This window comes from Adiantum capillus-veneris, chromosome 11, assembly GCF_014529385.1.
Source record: "Adiantum capillus-veneris isolate H3 chromosome 11, ASM1452938v2, whole genome shotgun sequence".
NCBI lineage: Eukaryota > Viridiplantae > Streptophyta > Polypodiopsida > Polypodiales > Pteridaceae > Adiantum > Adiantum capillus-veneris.
The window spans coordinates 93,262,204-93,280,531 of NC_140941.1; the positions used below are offsets into that span (position 1 = coordinate 93,262,204).

An 18,328-nucleotide genomic window follows, 5' to 3' on the forward strand; every position below is an offset into this window, starting at 1 on the left:
TTCTCTCTTTTCCTCTCTCAATGTGTGCGTTTTTTGTTTATGCATGTTCTCTCTCTCTTTTCCTCTCTCAATGCGTGCGTTTTTTGTTTATGCATGCTCTCTCTCTCTTTTCCTCTCTCAATGTGTGTGTGCATTCTTTGTTTATGTATGTGTGTGTCCGTTTTTGTTTATATTTGTACTCTCTCTCTCTCTCTCTCTCTCTCTCTCTCTCTCAAAAACACTATGTGTGTGTGTGTGTATGTGTGTGTGTGAGAGAGAGAGAGAGGGAGAGAGAAAGAGGGGAAGGGAACATGAGAGTGAGGAGAGGGAAGGAGCATACCTGGCTCTCCTTCCTCTCCTCGTGTGTGTGTGTGTGTGTGTGTGTGGAGAAGAAAGAGAGAAAGAGAGAGAGAGAGAGAGAGAGAGAGAGAGGGAGAGCGTTACCTGCTCCTTGCTTGAGGACACAGAAAAACTCACATCTGAGATCTGAGTTTTTGGGCGCGCTCTGTTATTTTTTTAGCCCAGTCAGCGTCGCTATGAGCGTCGCAAATTTACAAAGAAATTTACGACGCTCATAGCGACGTCGAGATTTTTTTTTTTGAGCGTCACTGTGTGAGCGTCGCTAATATGAATAGCCTCTTGTAGTGAGCATGAGTTCTTTGATTGTGCGATATATAGTTGTTCTGTATCTAGTCCCATCGGGGGGAGTTAATATGCTTACGAGTTAGCTGAGTCTCATGCTCAAAATAATAATGAATCCTCTTATTAGTATTTGGAAAGCCAAGACTAGTTAAATGTTGTTTAGGAGGAGTGGTAAAGTTACTTGACGTGTCTAAGGATGACATGCTTCTCAAGCTGTATATACTGCCCCATTCTAAAAGTGAGTTACCAAGAACATTGGCATACGTGTGATGAGGATGAGTATGGGCTATTGTCAATTCATGTACACCTCCAGAGTGAGGGTTTTGACTGTCAGTAAGTGCATGCAGATTGCCTTGAACAGCAGAGTTTGAAGTTTCACTAACAACTGTAGCTAGCCCGTTTAACAGGGCGTTCTGGAGCTCCCCCCCCCCCCCACCCCCCCCCCTTTTTCAGCAGGGTCGAAAGAAGGACGAGCAATTACACATGGCGAGAAAGGGTCGCTTCGAAGGAGGCGGACGGTGCATCCAGATCGCCCTCACGCACATGAGAACAAAAAAAGCAAGAAATTCTTAATTGGCAGCACAGATGGAGGCGCCAATAACCCACTACGCCGCCCTGCAGCCGTCCATAGTACAGTCCAGTCCCTCCTCTCTGTGCCTCTTTGCCTGTGCAAACCCACACCGCCCTCCACGTTATTCAAACTTGATCATCACTGCAAACATCCTGCGACAATACACACCTCATTTAATTAGTATAGTGCTGCAAGTTCGAGACACAAGATACACGCTAAGCAAACTAGCTCTCCAAGCTAGCAAGTTGAACGTCGGCTGCAATAATATTGTTTTCAGAATCAGCAACTGCATGCAGTGGCAGGTCCACATTTTTTCCACTATCATAGACAGATTATGTTGCTCTCTGGTTGAGTACAATGAATCCCTTGATTGTGTTCTATTGGATTATTGGAGAGATGGCAAGCGTAGGTTCGGATGCTGCTTCAAGTGCCCCAGGACAAATGTTGTTTTTTGTGTTTGTCATCTTGTCGTCACCGGCTATTTTCCACGAACACCTCGATGCATTAGCTGGCATTCGTGAATGGTGGATCTTCCCGCGTCAGCATGCTTTTTGGTCCCAAGTTCAAAGGCAGGTCTGGCTTCGCGAGGAGGATTACATGGATGGCCTCTTCATGAAAAGGTATCGCATGTCTGAGCCAGTCTTTCAAATTCTTTTACAAGCTATTGTGCCTTTTCTTCCGTTGATCGATAGAGACAATTTTGTACGTCCTCCGATTGACCCCGAACAAGCTCTAAGCTTTACCTTACTCAGGCTTGCCCACAACGTTTCCACCACTCATATTAGTGACACATTTGGTGTCGGTGAATCCACTGTACGCAAGTATTGCTTGCCACATGATTACGTCCACAATATATCGTTGTTACGTCCGGTGAACGGCTTGATCATATTATAGCTGATTTCTCGGCCATCACTATGTTGCCAAATGTATGTGGCGCGATAGATGGCACTCACATAAGGTTAGCTAGGAGACCAAGGCGGCATAACACTCCAGCACAATATTGGTGTAGACACCATTTCCACTCCATTTTGTTGCAAGCAGTGTGTGATGCACGTAAGAAGTTGTGGGATGTGTGTGTGAGCATGCCTGGCAGCACTAATGACGCTACACACTGGAAGAGCTCTGCTTTGTACAGGCGCATGCGGTCCCGCCAAGTACTCCCTACTCCAGTAATTACGCTGCAGTGATTATGCATTCAACCATACCTTCTCGCAGACAAAGGCTATGGTTCTTCGTCTATGAAGATCACGCCTTTTGCAGAGGGTAACGCTTCTAGTCAAGGACCCTGGATGAATTTAATCGACACATTTCTAGAGGATGAGTTACAGTAGAAAATGTCTTTGACATCATGAAGAATAGGTGGCGAATTAGTTTGCAAAATATGCCCGTGGAGCTTAGGCGAGCTCCGTCGTATGTCATTGCCTGTTGTGTGTTACATAATTTTCTAGCAGAGCATGGTGTGCATGCAATGGATAGAGAAAACCAATTTGATCCCCACCCCTATATTATGCCCGCCCCAAGAAGTGCTAGGAGAGAGCGCATTCTAGGCCAAAGAATGCACAACATTCTATATAGGGATTGGGTTGCTCGCTATCAATTAGCAAATCCCAATGCTAGAAGAGATTGACCAAAATGCCTGCTGTTTGGATATTTTAGGAATCATTCTTGCACTAAAGCACGTTGTCTAGTTCTTTCTAAGTCTCTGTGTTTAGCTCTAACTAAGTCTATCTTTGTAACTCTTAAGTGTTATTGGATGCACTCCATCTCTAACCACCTATCTCTAAACCTAATTGTCTCCGTATAACTTGGCAACTATATCTCTAACTCTCTATCTCATGCACTCCATCTCTAACCACCTATCTCCAAAGCTAATTGTCTCCGTATAACATGGCAACTATATCTCTAACTCTCTATCTCACAAACCCCCCCATCGCACTGACTCTCTATCTCACAAACTCTCCATCGCACTGACATTGTGAGTCTAGATTGCTAACTCTCTCTGTCGCTCACTGACTCTCTGTCACTCTAACTCTATATCTATAATTTGCTATCTGTAAATCACAATATCTCACTAACTCTATATCTATATCTCACTAACACTAACTTTATAACTCTTGCTATCTCACTAACACCAACATTGTAACGTTGGCTATTTCACCGACACTGCACCTTGCTTACTCACTAACGCACTAACTCTCTATCTCACTCATTAACTATATACCTCTATCTCCCTAACACTGATATTGTAACTCGCGCTTTCTAACTGACATTGCAACTTGCTAACAGTGTCTCTCACTTATGCACTAACGTACTAACTCTTTATCGCACTAACTCTGTATTGATTGTCCAATGTGTTTGTAAATCACTCCCTTTATGTCACTCTAACTCCATATCTCAGAGAAAGGTGAAATCGCACTAACTATGTATATCTCACTCATTAACTCTCTCTCTCTCTCTCTCTCTCTCTCTCTCTATATATATATATATATATATATATTTCATAATACACTAACTCTATATCACAATATCTCTCCCCCATCAACTCTATATCTATATCTCACAAACACCAACATTGTAACGCTGGCTATTTAACCGACACTGCACCTTGCTTACTCACTAACGCACTAACTCTCTATCTCACTCATTAACTATATACCTCTATCTCACTAACACTAACATTCTAACTCGCGCTATCTAACCGACACTGCAACTTGCTAACAGTGTCTCTCACTTATGCACTAACGTACTAACTCACTATCGCACTAACTCTATATTGATTGTCAAATGTGTTTGTAAGTCACTGCCTTTATGTCTCTCTAACTCCATATCTCAGAGAAAGGTTAAATCGCACTAACTATGTACCTCTAACTCATTAACTCTCTCTCTGTCTCTCTCTCTCTCTCTCTCTCTCTCTCTCTCTCTCTCTCTCTCTATATATATATATATATATATATATATATATATATATATATATATATATATATATATATATATATATATATATATATATATATATATTACACTAACTGTATATCGCAATATCTCTCCCCCATCAACTCTATATCTATATCTTACAAACACCAACATTTTAACGCTACCTTTGTAACCAACACTGCACCTTCCTTGCTTACTAACGCACTAACTCTCTATCTCACTCATTAACTATATACCCCTATCTCCCTAACACCGACATTCTAACTCGCGCTATCTAACCGACAGTGCAACTTGCTAGCAGTGTCTCTCACTTATGCACTAAAATACTAACTCACTATCGCACTAACTCTATATTGACTGTCAAATATGGCTGTAAGTCGCTGCCTTTATGTCGCTCTTAACTCCATATCTCAGAGAAAGGTGAAACCGCACTAACTATGTACCTCTAACTCATTAACTCTCTCTCTCTCTCTCTCTCTATCTCTATCTATCTATATATATATATATATATCTCATAATACACTAACTGTATATCGCAATATCTCTCCCTCATCAACTCTATATCTATATCTCACAAACACCAACATTGTAACTCTGGCTATTTAACTGACATTGCAGCTTGCTTACTAACACATTAACTATCTACCTCACTCATTAACTATATACCTCTATCTCCCTAACAATGACATTGTAACTCGCGCTATCTAACCGACACTGCAACTTGCTAATAGTGTCTTTCACTTATGCACTGCAGCGACTCCCTAACTCCCATCTCTCTCTCTCTCTCTCTCTCTCTCTCTCTTTAACTGTAGATTTCTAAGTGTAACTGTAGCTCTCTCACTCATTAACAACACAACACACTATCTTTCTGAGTATTGATTGCTAGCTCTGTTTGATGTCAAAAGATAGTTTATGTGAAACTCTTTACTTATAAAATCTCTGCCTCACCCTATTCAATTAAAGAAAAAGATATGGTGGATCTATACAAAGGCTATTCTAGTTTTTGGTCTATACTTTGATTGGCTCCTCTACCCTAAGTGTAACTCGTTGTCGTACAAACTCTCTATCTCACAAACTCCCCAAGACACTAACCTCTATCACACTAACATTTTTAAAAAAAAGACGTTGGTATTGCTTTATTTTATTGCTTGATCACATCAAGAGATGACCTTACAAGATACCGTCTAATATCAAGCATCTCGTCCACCTGCCAAAATGCGCGCAATCTATAGTTGAATCTCGAGAGCTTTCTCTGCACGCCTTTCATCTGCATCAATTTGACGCACTTCGGCCTCAATCCTACAGATCTCTACCTCTTTCATGGTTTCTGCAAAACTAGAGATCCCTTCCTTTAGCTCAGCGCCCAAGGAGGAGTTGGCTTTGGATAGACACGTCTCTTCTTGCATCGCTGGCCCCGAACGTAGTCGATAGTCCTACCAACAGAACTTTCTTCGGCACCTGCATTGCTTGGCACACTACTGGTGGTCCCTCTTGGGAGGGGGCTGCTACATTTTGATTCCCATCATTGTTATTTATGTTGACGTCATCATTGTCTGCTTCACTATTGTCATCGTCTTCATCCTCCTCTGGTTGCCCAGGTAGAAAGGCATCCACATTGAAGCCACCGGCCAACCCACGCACCTTGGGTGTTCTCCTGAGAACTTGAGACATTCTGTCAAAAATTCCCAAGTAGATGGGGATGCGCTAGTGGCTTCTTCGGCCCTTTTCTCTCTTTGGTAAGTCTTGCGTAGAGAATCCCATTTATTCTTGCATTGTTGGGTTGTGTAGGTGGACGAAAAATTCGAGTTCATTTACTAAGCGAGGCTAGACCAATGCTTTCGCTTGAAGTTTCCTTTGCCTAGGCTTGTCCACTTCTCCTGGAAGAAGTCGAACAAGCACACAACCTTTGTCGTTGACCACTCCAAACCTTTCTTCGAACTGGAAGGCTTTTTAGCCTTGCTCTTTGGGTCTCTGTCACAAAGTGATGACGTGGCTATGGACAACAAAAACCCTAATTTCTGCCAGAAACCCTAAAATTCTTGCAACCCTAATTTTTGCCCAAAACCCTAATTTTCAAAAATCGCGGAGGTTTTTTAAAATTTTTAAAATTTAAATTTTTAATTAATAATGAGCGATGCGAATCTTGCTTTTTCTCGATGCCATGAGAAAGAGAGAGAACTTGCTTTTTTTTATAAAAAAAAGAGAGTCTCTAAGAGAGAGAGAGAACTGATGCTTTTTATTTTTAAAAGCTTTTGGGGCTCTGCTTTTGGGCATCCCTTGTAACCTTTAAATTAGTGGTGAGGGCCTCACTTCTCAGGGCATCTGGACGCAGAGTCTGAGAGTGAATCCCGATCCACTCTCTTCTACTTTGAACTGATTAATATAAAAAGAAATATCGAAAGGGGTGCCAGTCTTTGGGGCCAATATCTCTAGGCACGGAACTCCACCGAGCTAGTGCAAATCTATTGTGATCTATGAATTATTTTGAAGTGGTTATTTGGTGCTGTCGCGGTTGATTCTTGACTTGGAGTATCCAAGTCTGTTACAGTGGTATCAGAGCACGACCAATTTCTCTTCTACGGGAAATCCGATCCCCGATTTTTTTTTCCGTGGCACCTATGGCTTCAGGCAATGATCAGTCGACTCCCTCTGCATCTGGAGATGCGGTCTGGGATCACAACGAAGATTCAGACAGAGAGTATGGCCCGCCTCGGCCTACCCAGGCGGAGCAAAGAGAGATGGAGCGTCGTCAATTGATTGGTGATGCAACAAAGATGATGCTCAATTTTGCCAAGGACCCAAAGATGGCAAAATATATGAACCAGACCTCTTTGGAAGAGGTACAGACGGAGTGGCAGAGAACCACAACACCACTCCCGAAACCCGCTCTCAAGAAACCTTCTGCCTCCAAGAAATATACGGAGAAGAAACTCGAGAACGTGGTTGATGCACGGATTACTCAGCTTTTCGACGTGCAAAAGAAAGGCAGAAAGCACGGCAAAAAGCAGAAGAAAGGCACTGACTTCCCGGGATATTTGGATCGTCGGTCGACATTTGACAAGGCAAAGAAATTGAAGAAGCACGTCAAGTTTGAAGACCTACCCAGTTCTTCTTCTTCTTCTTCTATAGTTCTTCTAGCTCTTCAGACTTGAGCGAAGAAGACAAGAAAATCAAAAAGCGAAGCAAGAAACAACGCTTCGGAAAGGGCAAGAAAAAGGCAAGGAAGTCTAAGTCTTGCCCAGTGAGTGACACTTCTATAGAGGACTCGTCTATGGACAGTTCAGACTCTGACAACAGAAAATTTTATGCGAACAAGGAGAATTTTTACAAAGCCAACCAATATGACTTTCTCGAAGATAAAAGCAAGAAAGTCCGAGTGTTTAAGGAAGGTGGCCACTCGATCAAGTTTGATACTTTTTCAGGATACTCAGATGCTTCGAAGGCTTTGTCTTTTATACAGCAGTTTGACATCGCATTCGCGGGAGGACGCTATTCAGAGCACTCCAAGATTCGGAGAGCTGCCTCTTACTTTAAGAGGAAAACACCATTTTAGATCATTTGGGAAAATCCCGTTTCCCAAATTCTAAATGTGTGGGCTAGAATTGTGTTATTTAATAATTTCTAAGCTCTAGTTGCCTTTAATTTAGATAAATTATCATGATTGTATGACTCTATTTTAATTTCTCTACTATAAAATTTAAGAATAAGCTTCCAATATAGTTTTTGGAAAGAGGATTTGTATGACATCAGTGCTTTTCAAAATTCAACAAATGCTTCTAGAAGTAGCTTCTCAAAAAATGAGGTGTCAAAAAAACCAATTGATATGATTTTAAAGCAGCATATAGATTGATTACAGCAATTAAAAAAGATAATATGTAAAGACAAATACTATTAAACACTCTTGTCATAATTTGGTGACCTTAATCCATGTATAACAAAATACTTGGTCATGGTTTTGTAGCATGCTATCAAGTTTTAAATACACGATAATTTAAACAACATTCAAACTAATATTTCACACTTAAAAAGTCAAAACAATACTATATAGTATCCTATGGCTATAAGACCATGAGATGCCATCTATTGCACCTATGGCCTTAAGGCCATATGGTGCTCTTTGTAGACATGTCTATGAATTTAATATGTCTCTTTATGACCTCAAGGCCATAGGGTTAGGATTGTTAGCTGGTCCCAACCTATAAAGAGGTCCAGTCCTTCAAAGCCATATGGGACTTTATTTATGTGCCACCCTGTGTCCCTAAGACTGTAGGTTGTCTTAGGGCCACAAGATGTTGTTTATGCCAATAAGAAACCCTTCTATGCTCTATGTTGGCACACTATGTCCCCAGGCGCACAAGGTGTGCCTTGTATGCTAGTTAGAAACCCTTTATTCTATATGTTGTCACCATATGGCCTTAGACCATAGGGTGCCCTCTGTGCTAGTAAGAAATCCTCTATACTCTGTGTTTGCACCCTATGGACTTAGGGTCACAAGGTACCCTCTATGCTAGTAAGAAATCCTCTATGCTCAATATTGAGACCATGTGGCCCCAAAGCCATAGAATATCCTCTATGGTAGTGAGAAAAACCCTCTTATGATCTATGTTCACAAACAATTAAAAAATCTAAAAAATACTACAGAGTATCCTATGGCCCCAAGACCATAAGATGTCATCTATTGCACCTATAATTCCATTTGGTATTTTATTTAACTATACAAAGTTAGATGAGGCACTTAGATAAATTATCAGAATTCTAACTTTGAAGTTATTTCTTAACATAAAACTACAATATAAAAACTCCTAATATAAGTTTGTGCCAAAGAATCAATGAAAAGATGAAGATTTTTTACATCCGTACATGCTTTAAAACTTCACTCAAAGGTTTTAGAGATGGTGTCTCAAAAAAAGGAGGTGTTTAAAAACACCATTTGATGTGAATAATACGAAGTGTATACATTGATTATGTCAAAATAGTATAAAGTATAAACATAAAGATTACCACCAACTTGACAGTTTCATAAAAATGATGGTCTTCATCGCATGTACAATAAAAGACTAACTAGAAAGAGTATGATATCTCCAAGATTGAGGGTGTTCAAAAAACACCGTTTTGTAACACTACCAAATGTCAAGAAATTATGATTGTTTGGATCACTTAATAAAGACAATTAATAAGAAGAAAAAGTTAACAATACCATAGAAGCATCAAACAATGAAACCAAAGAACTTGAATGAGAGAAGTCTCCTGACAATAGGATGCACTTCATTAAAAAAACATCTTTAAGATGTTTCAAGATATCCCACAACATTCCATCAAGTTTAAATTTTGAAAAGTACACATTGCCAAATACTTGGTAGATGCTATTTAGAATACTTAACTAGTACACTTAAAATGGCCTCCTTCTCTTGAGATTTCGAGTCCTTTGAGACATATAACATTGCATTACATAGTGAGTCTCAGGATCAGGATGGAACATTACAATTTTTTTTATGGTATAGTCTCTCTTGTCTTTAGCATACAACCATCCACATAACCATGGAAAAATTTTCTCTTTTAAAAAACGTTGAAGCAATTGAGTAGGTTGGTTCCAAAACTTTGGAAAAATCATATAAGTTCCTTGCATATTTCACATCACTCGATATGGACTATCATCAAATATTATAGTGTTGCCCCCATCTAAATAATCAAATACCTTCCATATGGTCGAAAGATTTTTGTGATAGGCTCTTTTGTAACCGATCATGAAATTTGAATTTTGGTAGCACCGGTTATCCATAATCATCTTGAATTTGTGACTTTGTGTAGGAAAACAGGTCTTGATTATGTGTTGAGCTTTTTGTAAACAATGGCAGCTCCAAATCCAAACCTCAAAGAACTTTAAGCAAAATCTTAAGAAATACTCTGCATTTGGACGCACCGCATACACCTCATTGTTATCTTCTACAATGCACATGTACTTGGTCCAAGTTGGCCTTGATTGAAGCTCAAATGTTGCAAGAAGCACACCCTCTAAATCCAAGATAAGCATTCTTTTGTTCTGTTTGAAAGATGTTGGTAGATAATGAAACCACTGCTCTTGGTTTGAATGTGATATTTGATGTAATATGAAAGGGATCTCCTCTATTTTGTGATAATCTAATAGCAAAAAAAAATTTCTTGGAAGCCCTGAAATGTTCATAAAAAAAAAGTTAATATAGAGATCTTAAGTGTGTTGAAGACCTTAGGGACATAGGGTGCTAATTTGTGGTTACACTTAGTAAGTCCTATGCAAGAACACATGCCAAACTATGACCCTATGGCCTTAGATTCATAGGGTGTTGAGACCATAAAGTGAAATTTCCCCAAGGACATATAGGGTGAGTTTTGACCTTGAGCATGTAGATTGTCCTTGATGGCACAGTGAACTCAAATTTCAAATCAAACAACTATAAAAGTTTTTTTTAAAAAAGATCATTTGGCACATGAAACTCAAAAGTTACTTATAGTATTGAAAGACAATTTAAAAAACTATTAATCATTTACATCTTCATATATCTTGAAACCCTAAGCACTCTAACAAAGTCTCTGAGTACATAAAGATCTTTGTAAATGACAAAATGTTACAAAACATTGCTCCATCATTTTTTGATATAGGGCTATTTGAGATCATACTGAATTTTTAGATGCTTTATATAATTCCTGGCTTCATGCACTTTGATAACAGGCTCCTTGTATCCCAATTTTTGGGCAAGCATGATTGCTTCTATACCTTTCAAGGCTGATAATGATTTGATATTCTTTAAGATCCTTACTTTTTCTCGATCACGTGCTGAAAGTTTCTTGTCTTGACTTCGAGTGGACATTCCACTAGTGCTAGATGTTGTAACCTTCTCATCGTGAAGAGGACGAGAAACTTCTGGTAGCCTTCCCGTGGAGTAGGTTTTTCCTAGAAAAATTATATTTCTCTCCTCCCACTCTGCAACAACCTTGTGTATACGGTTATAAAGCTCATGACCTTGAGCAATGGGTGCTTGTCCATATAAATGAGACCCTGTAACTGTGCGAATGTCATTAACATGATTGAGAGCTTTGATATATGGTAGCAGCTCCCCAAGGAGGATATTATCCTCCTCATCATCAACATTAAATGATGGTGGAAAAATACAATTCAATGCAGGATTCACACATCCCTTTAATGGTTCATCATCTACAAGAAGCAATCTTCTTGCATCAAGCCCAAATTTTGATGATGCAATAGCCAGAGGTTTGAAAAGTACTTCTACTCCTGGATTATCTAAGCGAGTGATCCTTGATTCTACGCATGGTTGACATTGGCTTTTCCCCCAGATCATAAAGAATGGAAATTTTTCTTTATCTTCCTTTTCTAAAATCTTGATGATGTCCACAACATGCATGTCATTAGCAGCTGACCATATCCCTACATTGAAATTGCTAAATAGAGCCTTTAAAAACTCAATGCATCCTGGACGAAGAACAATATGCTCATGTCCAAACTTTAAGCTCTTCATTTTCTTGGACTTTTGCCAGCATCTCCTCAGGAACAATCCACACAAGCTCACTATTATAGTCAGCATTGGTTTGTTGGTGGATGGAAGGTCTGACTCACCATGCACTTCGATTTCCAAATCCTGGGGTGCTAAAATATTTGCGTTGGATTCTCCTTCTAGCGTTGCACATGTTCTGGAGCTTCCATTGCCTTCTACTTCCATTGTGGTGTCATGCAATCCAATTCCCAACTTTTTTATTGGATTCTTCTTCTTCCCTTGCACATGTTCTGGAACTTTCACTGTCTTCTTCCATTGGATTACTCTTTAAATTTATCTCCAGTCGTTGTAGCAGTTGACCTTCAAAGACTTGTAGATTCTTGTCATCTTCGTCAGAAACTCTTTGGTTGACATGGAGATTGATAGAATCTTTCTCAGTAGGTTCAATGGCATTAGCATCCTCTATACCAACAATCTCGAGTAAAACTTTGTCAGTCACAATATCTTGTTGAAGGATTGCAAGTTTAAAGAACACCTAATTTTAGATTCCAAAGTATCTACATTTTGATAACTCTTTTTTGTCACACTCTTAGAAAAAACTAATCGCAAATAGCAAATTTACTAACTGACAACACATCTAAAATGGATTTATTTTTATGCTCCTTATTGTCTAGAGATTCCTAATCTTTATCTAGCTACATTAGTTCTTTGTCCATGATGGTGGCGCCTAGAAGTATACTTGGAGAAACATTTATTCCTTTAAGCTCTATAGCAGAAGTCTCATTTTCTATTGCCATGATCTTCTTGCATTGGATGATTTCCTTGACTAAGTTTCTTATGGCCTTCAGACCATACGGTTCTCTTTGTAGATATCTCTATGACTTTAAGATAATCCAAAATATGTTTGTTTATGGCCTCAAGGCCATAGGGTTAGGATTGTTTGCAGTTCTCAACATATAAAGAGATATATGGCTTAAAATCCATATGGTACTTTATTTATATGTCACCCTATGTCCCTAAGGCCATGGGTTGTCATAAGGCCACAAGATGCCCTCTCTGAGCACTAATAAGAAACCATATATGCTTTATGTTGGCACCCTATGACCCGAGGGCACAAGGTCTTCCTTTTATGCTAGTAAGAAACCCTTTATGCTACATGTTATCACTCTATGGCGTTTGGGCCATAGGGTGCCCTATGTGCTAGTAACAAATCCTCTATGGTCTATGTTTGCACCCTATGGACCTAGGGCCACAAGGTACCCTCTATGATAGTAATAAATCCTCTATTCTCTATGTTTGCACCCTATGGACCTAGGGCCACAAGGTAGCCTCTATGATAGCAAGAAACCCTCTATGCTCAATATTGAAACCCTATGGCCCCAAGGCCATGGGATGTCCTCTATGCTAGTAAGAAAAACCCTCTATGCTCTATGTTGGCACCCTATGGAGACTTGAGGGCCACAAGGTACCCTTTATAATGCTACTAAGAAACCTTGTATGCTCTAGGGGAGCACCAAATAGCCCCTAGGCCACAAGGTTCCCTCTATTGTAGAAAGAAAACCTCTATAGTCTACATTGGCAACCTACAGCCCTCGGGCCATAGGGTGCATCAAATGGCTCCTAAGCCACATGGTGCCCTCTATGCTAGAAAGGAAACCTCTGTGCTCTACATTGACACTCTATGGCCCCAAGGTCATAGGGAGACCCTTACGCCTAGTATGAAACCATTGAAACTCTATATTAGCATCTAAAGACCGTAGGCCACAAGGTGAGCTCTATGTTAGTAAGAAACCATCTAAAATCTATGTTGGTAGCCAAAGGCCATAGGATACCCAAGAAACCCTTGAGGAGCATTCCCATCAAAGACCACCTTATGGCCCCATGGTGATTTAGTGGCCTAGGTGCCCTTCTTAAGACTCTTTTATTTTTGTATCATATGGCCCCAGGGAAATAAGCTATCCTCTATGCTATCAAAAAACTGTTTATGCTCTTTGTTGGAATCATATGGCCCCAAGTCCATAGGGAGCCCATAGGGTGCTCTCTATGCTAGCAAGAAACCCTCCATGCTATATGTTTGCACCCTATGGCACCAAGGACACATATGGTCCTCCATGATAGTAAGAAACCCTCTATGCTCTACGTTTACATCCCATTTGACTATGTTGACACCCTATGGCCCTGGGGCCATAGGGTGCTCCCTAGTGCCACTAAGAGCCCTTCAACCTAGGACGAGACCCTTTATGCCCTAAATTGGTACTCTTTGGCCTCAGGGTCATAGGGTGCCTTCAATGCTAGTAGGATACATTATATGGTCTAGGTTTCCACTCTATTGCGTAGGGCTAAAAGGTTTGCTCTATGAAGAAACCATGTATACTATATGTTGGCAGTGTATGTCCCTAGGGATATAAGGAAACCCTAGGGCTATAGGGTGTCCTCTATGATACTATCATATGGTCAAAGGGCCAGATAGTGACCAAGGTATCATGTGTGTCCCAAGGGTAACAAGGTGGTAATAAAAATCCCTCTATGCTTTATGTTGGCACCCTATGGCCCCAAGGCCATAGGGCGATCTTTATGCTAGTAAAGTTCCCTCTATGCACTACGTTTACGTGTATACTTATAAAAAGCCATTTATGCACTATGTTGGAACCCTGTGACCCTAGATCCATAAGATGTAAATTGTACATGGGATATGATGGCATCCTATGGTCCTAGGGCTATAGGGTGTCCTCTATGCTAGCAAAATGCGTAAGTTAAAACTCCGAAATTGAAAGAGCTTTTGAGAAAAAAAAAACCTTCTACTTCCATTGTGGTGTCATGCAATCTAATTCCCAACTCTTGGGCTACTAGAATATTTTTATTGGATTCTTCTTCTTCCCTTGCACATGTTCTGGAACTTTCACTGTCTTCTTTCATTGGATTACTCTTTAAATTTATCTCCAGTCATTGTAGCAGTTGACCTTCAAAGACTTGTAGATTCTTGTCATCTTCGTCAGAAACTCTTTGGTTGACATGGAGATTGATAGAATCTTTCTCAGTAGGTTCAATGGCATTAGCATCCTCTATACCAACAATCTCGAGTAAAACTTTGTCAGCCACAATATCTTGTTGAAGGACTGCAAGTTAAAAGAACACCTAATTTTAGATTCCAAAGTATCTACATTTTGATAACTCTTTTTTGTCACACTCTTAGAAAAAACTAATCGCAAATAGCAAATTTACTAACTAACAACACATCTACAATGGATTTATTTTTATGCTCCTTATTGTCTAGAGATTCCTAATCTTTATCTAGCTACATTAGTTCTTTGTCCATGATGGTGGCGCCTAGAAGTATACTTGGAGAAACATTTATTCCTTTAAGCTCTATAGCAGAAGTCTCATTTTCTATTGCCATGATCTTCTTGCATTGGATGATTTCCTTGACTAAGTTTCTTATGGCCTTCAGACCATACAGTTCTCTTTGTAGATATCTCTATGACTTTAAGATAATCCAAAATATGTCTATTTATGGCCTCAAGGCCATAGGGTTAGGATTGTTTGCAGTTCTCAACATATAAATAGATATATGGATTCCATGCAACCTATGGCCCTAAGGCCATGGGTTGTCATAGGGCCACAAGATGCCCTCTATGAGCACTAGTAAGAAACCATATATGCTTTATGTTGGCACCCTATGACCCGAGGGATACAAGGTCTGCCTTTTATGCTAGTAAGAAACCCTTTATGCTACATATTGTCACTCTATGGCCTTTGGGCCATAGGGTGCCCTCTGTGCTAGTAACAAATCCTCTATGCTCTATGTTTGCACCCTATGGACCTAGGGCCACAAGGTACCCTCTATGATAGTAAGAAATCCTCTATTCTCTATGTTTGCACCCTATGGACCTGGAGCCACAAGGTAGCCTCTATGCTAGTAACAAATCCTCTATGCTCAATATTGAAACCCTATGGCCCCAAGGCCATAGGATGTCCTCTATGCTAGTAAGAAAAACCCTCTACGCTATATGTTGGCACCCTATGGAGATTTGAGGGCCACAAGGTACCCTTTATAATGCTACTAAGAAACCTTGTCTACATTGGCAACCTACAGCCCTCGGGCCATAGGGTGCATGGAATGGCTCCTAGGCCACATGGTGCCCTCTATCCTAGAAAGGAAACCTTTGCGCTCTACATTGACACTCTATGGCCCCAAGGCAGGGTGCCCCTTATGCCTAGTATGAAACCATGGAAACTCTATATTAGAATCTAAAGACCGTAGGCCACAAGGTGAGCTCTATGTTAGTAAGAAACCATCTAAACTCTATGTTGGTAGCCTATGGCCCAAAGGCCATAGGATATCCAAGGAACCCTCTAGGAGCATTCCCCACAAAGACCACCTTATGGCCCCATGGTGATTTAGTGGCCTAGGTTCCCTTCTTAAGAGTCTTTTATTTTTGTATCATATGGCCCCAGGGAAATAAGCTATCCTCTATGCTTTCAAAAAACTGTTTATGCTCTTTGTTGGAATCATATGGCCCCAAGGCCACAGGGTGCTCTCTATGCTAGCAAGAAACCCTCCATGCTATATGTTTGCACCCTATGGCACCAAGGACACAGGGTGTCCTCCAAGCACTATGGCATCCCAAGGGCAACAAGGTGCTAATAAAAAGCCCTCTATGCTCTATGTTGGCACCCTTTGGTCCCAAGGCCATAGGGCGGTCTTTATGCTAGTAAAATTCCCTCTATGCACTATGTTTACGTGTATACTTATAAGAAGCCGTTTATGCACTATGTTGGCGTCTTATGACCCTAGATCCATAAGATGTCCTCTATGGTAAAAGAGAAAGTGTACATGGGATATGATGGCATCCTATGGTCCTAGGGCCATAGGGTCTCCTCTATGCTAGCAAATTGTGTAAGCTAAAAAATGCGATAAATATGCAACACGATATACAAAATTGAATCATTATCATACATCATACATTTGTTGTTTTACCACACAGTTGAAGGGGTCTTTGCCTTCAAATATCATCATAACATTCAAACATTTAAATCAAAATTTCAAGTACTTTAATTCATAAATGCATCGATCTGTTGGTGGATGGAAGGTCCGGCTCACTATGCACTTTGATTTACAAATCCTGAGGGGCAAAAGTATTTGTGCTGGATTCTCCTTATGGCATTGCACATTTTTTGGAACTTGCATTGCCTTCTACTTCCAATTTACAAACTTAAACAATGGTTATACATTATACAATCATTTCTTTGCAATAAACCTTGATACAATGTTCCGATTTCTACATGAAAAGCTAAAAAATTATACTAGTCCTAGCTTCTCTCTATTGAAAAAAATTCAAGATGTAAATTCCAATTCTCTGCATCATCTAGAAGAGAAACAAAATCATAGTTTGGAACAAAATACTCGCACTTTATATCTTTGAATAAAATCTTGTTACAATCAAAGAACTAGATCTTCACATAATCCAAAGGACAAATGCTTCAATAACCATTTATACTACTATCTAAGCAAATAATTGGCATTTACAACAAATGTTGAATATATGTTTAATCTAGTTAGTTGCAATACAAAGATAATTATTTCAAACGCTTACACCATCAATTCATAATAGAAGAACTTACACCCAACAAAAAATGATCATACATCAATTGTTCAAACTCTCATTTTGGAATTTTGAGGACTAAATACTTTTTAGTTTTTTCTAGCTTATTTCATTCTCAATAGAATATTAAACCTTAATCACAAGATAAGAAATATATGTCCCTAATGTATATGGACACAAGATATAAGGCCAACGAAAAATGTTCTTGAAACGCTTAAAGAGTCTTTAGGTGACATAGAATAACCAACCTATGGTCTAAAGGCCATAGGGTGTCATGTGATGTTTTATAAGATGTGTCCATAAAAGCTAGGTGATTTGCATCCATAGGGTGATTTAAGTGCCCCTGTGGAGATTCTATGTCACCACCCTATGGCCCTAAGGCCTTAGGGTATCCCAAATTCTCTTGGATAACTTATGTTTCCTTCTAGAATAGCCCAAATACTCATTTTCCCGTTTAGAGACTTTATGTAATCTCTCTATATACATAAGATTGTAGGATAGCTATGTTGACACCCTATGGCCTTAAGGCTATAGACTAGCTCAAATGCTTATGTGCCCTTTTAAAGACTCTATGTAATCACCCTATATCCGTAAGATTGTAGGGTAGCCAAATGCTTTTTATCTATGCTAGTAAAAACACTATTTTATCTATATTGAGGAGACCTTATGGGCTGAAGGCCATAGGGTCCCCTCTATGATAGTAAGAACCTCTGTTATCTCTATATTGACACCCTGTGGCCTGAAGGCCATAGGGTTCCCTCTATGGTAGTAAGAAGCCATCTAAACTCTTTGCTCTATGCTCTACATAGAGATCCTATGCCCGAAGGCCACAAGGTGCCCTCATTGTTTCAGATGGAAAGTAGGGCACCTTGTGACCCTAGGGAACATATGGAATCCTATGGCCCTTGAGATTGTAGATTTTCACCCTATGGCCCTTGGACCACAAGGTCTTTAGATGGGATAGAGGGCATCCAAGGGCCCGAGGGTGGCCTACGTACATAGGGTACACAATGGTGCATATTAACGGGAACCATGGCAGCCCCATGCACCTAGGGCTCTAGGGCCATAGGATCTCCAAAAGGAACATAGGGAATCATATGGCCCTTGCGATT

General features: G+C 40.0%; 1 protein-coding gene and 1 pseudogene across 1 annotated transcript; one reads left to right on the plus strand and one right to left on the minus strand.

Annotated features, from left to right (window-relative positions):
* The first annotated feature begins 1,633 nt into the window (after positions 1-1,633).
* On the plus strand, positions 1,634-2,819 carry LOC147447658 (uncharacterized). The gene is made up of 2 exons (XM_086524377.1): positions 1,634-2,049; positions 2,669-2,819. The coding sequence occupies exons 1-2, from the start codon at positions 1,634-1,636 to the stop codon at positions 2,817-2,819; spliced, it is 567 nt and encodes a 188-aa protein (XP_086380503.1).
* Positions 2,820-5,316: 2,497 nt separating this feature from the next.
* Positions 5,317-18,328, minus strand: part of LOC147447659 (uncharacterized) — a 48,281-nt pseudogene continuing 35,269 nt past the window's right edge.

Excerpts from the sequence above, each read along its gene's own strand:
- LOC147447658 (XM_086524377.1), top strand. The coding sequence starts at position 1,634 with ATGTTGTTTTTTGTGTTTGTCATCTTGTCGTCACCGGCTATTTTCCAC. Across the intron at positions 2,050-2,668 it reads GATTACGTCCACAATATATC|AGAAAACCAATTTGATCCCC; the intron begins GTTGTTACGTCC and ends TGCAATGGATAG.